At 52.3% G+C, this 4,538-nt stretch overlaps 1 protein-coding gene across 1 annotated transcript in view; it reads left to right on the forward strand.

The window, feature by feature from the left end:
- Window positions 1-4,538, forward strand: part of Slc29a2 (solute carrier family 29 member 2) — a 9,775-nt gene that overhangs the window by 262 nt on the left and 4,975 nt on the right. The window contains exons 2-7 of the mRNA XM_010636170.3: window positions 128-209; window positions 2,134-2,294; window positions 2,394-2,533; window positions 2,887-3,021; window positions 3,619-3,716; window positions 3,943-4,027. Of these exons, the coding sequence (XP_010634472.1) occupies window positions 128-209; window positions 2,134-2,294; window positions 2,394-2,533; window positions 2,887-3,021; window positions 3,619-3,716; window positions 3,943-4,027 (701 nt within the window). The remainder of the gene's footprint in view (window positions 1-127; window positions 210-2,133; window positions 2,295-2,393; window positions 2,534-2,886; window positions 3,022-3,618; window positions 3,717-3,942; window positions 4,028-4,538) is intronic.

Raw genomic sequence — 4,538 nt, forward strand, 5'->3', positions numbered from 1 at the left:
CTGCACTACAGTTCCCATCAGCCGGCTCCCTCGGCTGCCGCGTCCTGGGGCTGGAGGTTGTAGTCCGTCCTCCCGAGGGGCGGCCCAGGAGTGCGTCCTCCGGGTGACCTTCTGACTGATCCCACAGCTACCACCTGGTCGGGATCAGCTTCTTCATCCTGGGACTGGGCACCCTCCTTCCCTGGAACTTCTTCATCACCGCCATCCCGGTGAGGCTCGAGGCAGACTGACAGCCCACAGCCACAGCCACCCTCTCATCCCTCGGCCCTGGACTGAGGCTCACCAGGCGCGTTCCCCACCACGCCGCCTTTGACTCCTTTGGCTGAAGCGAGGAGCCTCAAGAGGGAAATGTCTTTCTCCTGGCCAGGAAAACCCGCTTCTCAGAGGGGCAAGGCCAGCCCCTCAGGGGGTCTGTGACCCACAAAGGATCTACCCACCCACCTCCTCAGTTTGTCATTATTACTGGGCCAGTCACTCCAAAAGTGATTTATGCAAGTCTTTGTTTTCTTTGCAATAGCATGATTCATTCATTCATTTATTCATTCAACAAACATTTAATGTGCAACTGCTTTGGACCAGGCACTGGGGATATGGAGAAACCATAACAGAGGGAAGTTAGACACCCATCCACCCTTTTCAAGAAACTTAACCTTCCTTACTCAGGAAGGGCTACGAAAAGGCAGAAGTGTAAATTGTGCATTATCTTTGGGACTAGATTATTTATATGTATGGACAACTTTCCAGATGTCTCTGGATTGCCTGGCTCTGTGCTGGGCCCTGGAAACCCAAAGATCTTAATAATGTAACATGGCAGCTGGATGTAGTGGCACAGGCCTACAGAGGCTAAGGTGGGAAGGTTGAAAGTTCATGCCCAGCCTAGGCAACTTAGTGAAATCCTGTCTCAGAATTTTAAAATAATAAATTTTTAAAGGACTGGGATATAGATCAGTTCAAGTGCCCTGGGTTCATTCACCAGTTCAGGAGTTGGGGGGTGGAGGGGAGAACATGACATTTGCTATCCCTTGGGTTCAGAGAGTGCTATGGGTCCCTAGGAGAACATTCTGGTTCATAAAAGAGATGTGGGGTAGGAGATGTGATTTTGGTTTGGTTTTGAGTTTTTGAGACAGGGCTTGCTGTGTTGTCGAGGCTGGCTTTGAACTCACTATGCAGCCCATGTTAACCTCAAATTTGCAGTCCTCCTGCCTCAGCTTCCCCAACACTGGGATTAAGAGCATGCACTTCTCTTGTAGAAGAGATTTAGATTCGCAAATTGAGAGTAGGGTGGGCCAAGTATATGTGGGGACTAGGAGGGTGGCAGGAGGGGAGAGGACATTCCAGGTGAAGGCAAAAGACTATTCAGAAAAGGCACCAAATCCTGGAGTACCTAAAGTTTAGCAGAACAAAACAAAGGACAGAGCATAAAAGAGAGGCTGGGCTCTGATTCTGAAATTCTCAAATGTTGTTCCGAAAACCTGGGGTTTATCGGGTGCAGTGGTACACACATGTACTCCCAGTTACTGAGGCAGAGGATTGCAAGTTCCAGGCCAGTCTCAGCAACTTATCAAGGGCCTGTCTCAAAGCAAAACCAAAAAAAAAAAGAAAGGGATAAAGGGCTGGGGGCACTGCTTAGTGGCATAGCACTTACTTAGCATGCACACAGCCCTGGGTCCAATTCCTACTACTGTAAAATAAAATAAAAAACCCTTGGGCCCTGCCTTGCAAGCAATAATAGAGAGGTATGGGTGGAAGGTGGGAAAGGGCTAAACAGCAAAACAGGTTGTGTTCCAAAAAGAATGCAGTGGGCCAGCACCTAACCCAGAATGTGGCTTACAGTGGTGTTCTTAAATCCCCATGGAATGCAAAACCCAGAGGCTCTGTAGGAGTGAGGATGGGGGCTGCAGCCAGGGCCCTAAAGAGAAGGGGTATAGCAAGGCCCAAGCAGGGAGGTTCCTTGAGCTTGGACTCTGTCCCAGACTTCCACCAATCAATTCAGTGCACATCCAGAGAGCTCTGACTGTGTGCCAGGGGCTGGGGACAGTACAAGGACAAAGCACCAAAAGCCAAGAAATCACAAGCATGGGGGAGGGGCATGATGGGGGATTCCTCACGCTACACTGGCTCCCCCTCTGACAGTACTTCCAGACGCGCCTGGCCGGGGTCAACAGCACAGCCGAGACCCTGAGCTCCAACCACACAGGCCCCACAGACACCTTCAGCTTCAACAACTGGGTGACGCTGCTGTCCCAGCTGCCCCTGCTACTCTTCACCCTCCTCAACTCCTTCCTGTACCAGTGGTGAGACCCTGCCCCAGGCCATCCACTCCCTGCCCTTGGCAGAACCTCTTGCTTGCCTGGCCCAGGCCTCTCAGATGCCCTCTGCCCCCTTCCAAGCAGCATCCCTGAGGCGGTGCGCATTCTGGGCAGCCTGCTGGCCATACTACTGCTCTTTGCCCTGACAGCAGTGTTGGTCAAAGTGGACGTGAGCCCTGGACCCTTCTTTTCCATCACCATGGCCTCTGTCTGGTTCATCAACTGTGAGTACTTCTTCCCTCCTTCCCCAGTCCCTTCCCTTGGAACTCACAGGGCCCAGGAAAGGAGACCAGCACTATCACCCAGATCCCTGATGAAGAAACTGAGGCCCAGAAGGACTGGAAAAGTCACCTGCCCCAGGCCCCACAGTGACCTAGGAGCAGCCTCCTGGCCCCTACCTCTATAGACCAAGGACTAAACCTCAGAAGAAGAAGGAATGTGGGGTATAACATCAGAATGCCCAGAGTCTCCAGGAAAGTTCACCTCTGCCCGCTGAGTCCACAGTGCCTGCCAATCCCTCCAGAATGCCCCTGAGGCCACCAGCTTGAGTGGTGGCCCCATGCGTTTCTCTCCACAGCCTTCTGCGCAGTGCTGCAGGGTAGTCTCTTCGGGCAGCTGGGCACCATGCCATCCACTTACAGTACTGTCTTTCTCAGCGGCCAGGGCCTGGCTGGGATCTTCGCTGCCCTTGCCATGCTCATGTCCATGGCCAGTGAGTGGATTTGGTGGGCTGGGGTGGCCTCTGCAGTTTGGAGGAACTGAGGATGTGTAAGAGGAAGATGCCCGGGTGGAGGCAGGGGTGCTGGGTAAAAGGGTATTTGGTCTGGGTCTGGGGAGTGGGCTCTTGGGCCCTGCAATGACAGAATGACCAGGTAAGGGCTGGGTTAACTTGGCCCTGGGAGTAGGGTTCCTGGAGGTAACACCTGTGTGTGCCAGCAGGTTGAAGGAACCTACCTGAAATTCAGGTAGATGAAGTTGACCCTCTCACCTTTTACTTGCTGGGTTTATTGGACGAGACATTTAACCTCTCTGTACCATAGTTGCCCCATGTAAATGATGACTATAGCTCCCTACTCAGGTTGAAATGGGCCTGCATGCAATAAGAAAACACTTGTGGCACACAGTAAGAAAACACGGAAGATGGGAAGGGCTGTTCCCTGGGCCTGTATAAGACTCCTGCATCTGTCTGTGAAGGCAGGAGGAGAAGCTGGGAGGCAGATCTGAGAAGTGTACTGTAGGAAGTAGGACAGGAGTTAAAGGCCCCATGGGACTGGCCACCTCTCCTCTGCAGCTGAAGTTTCTGTCACAGGTGGTGTGGATGCCCAGACCTCTGCCCTGGGGTACTTCATCACACCCTGTGTGGGCATCCTCATGTCCATCGTGTGTTACCTGAGCCTGCCCCACCTGGTGAGCCTGCTATTGGCCTGGAGGCCCCACCTCGGGGCATCTCAGATAGAGCTCTGAGTCTGAGGCCCCAAGAGAGGACAGGGGAGGTAGAAGAGACTTGTGTTCAGCCCTTATTCCTCCAAAGGAGTCAGCAACCAGGGAACCCCAGCTTTCAAGCCAATAGTGTGGGGAGAGATCCAGAGAACCTCACTTTGGGCAGAGCCGACACTTCCTGATCCTTCTGCAGGAGTTTGCCCGCTACTACCTGACCAAGAAGCCCTCACAGGTCCCAGCGCAGGAACTGGAGACCAAAGCTGAGCTTCTGCAGTCTGGTAAGTCCTGGGACCTACAGGGGAGGTGAGAGTCACAGAGCTAGCATAAGCCAGCTTCCCTGGGAAGCATTCTCCTCTGTCCTCCCCCAAAGCCCCATCCCTAGGAGCCTTGTGTGAGCAGAGACAAAATATCACAAAGGGTAGTCTACAGGATTCAAGTCATGGCTGCTGCCCTTTAGGTTTGATTTGCCAGTGGTCCGCTGTTAGTGTGTTGTCACTGTTTCAGTACTAGGTTTTTGTCTGCAAAAAACTGTTGGTGCATTGTTCCTAAAGAACCTGGAGAATACCTAGAAGGAGTAGTCTCCCTATAAGCTTCTCCCTGAAGTCAGGAGAGTTGTTTCTTCTATACAGTGGAGGGGTAGTAGAGCTTCATGCGTGCATGCTCTGGATCCAAATATAGCTGAATTTAACTTGTGGGCTGGGGATTTAGCTCAGTGGTACTGTCACCTGCCTCATAAGTGCAAGGTCCTGAGTTCAATCCCGGTACAAAAAAAAAAAAAAAAAAAAAAAC

The sequence above is a fragment of the Fukomys damarensis genome, unplaced genomic scaffold (assembly GCF_012274545.1).
Source record: "Fukomys damarensis isolate Sample0158 unplaced genomic scaffold, DMR_v1.0_HiC HiC_scaffold_27, whole genome shotgun sequence".
Lineage (NCBI taxonomy): Eukaryota > Metazoa > Chordata > Mammalia > Rodentia > Bathyergidae > Fukomys > Fukomys damarensis.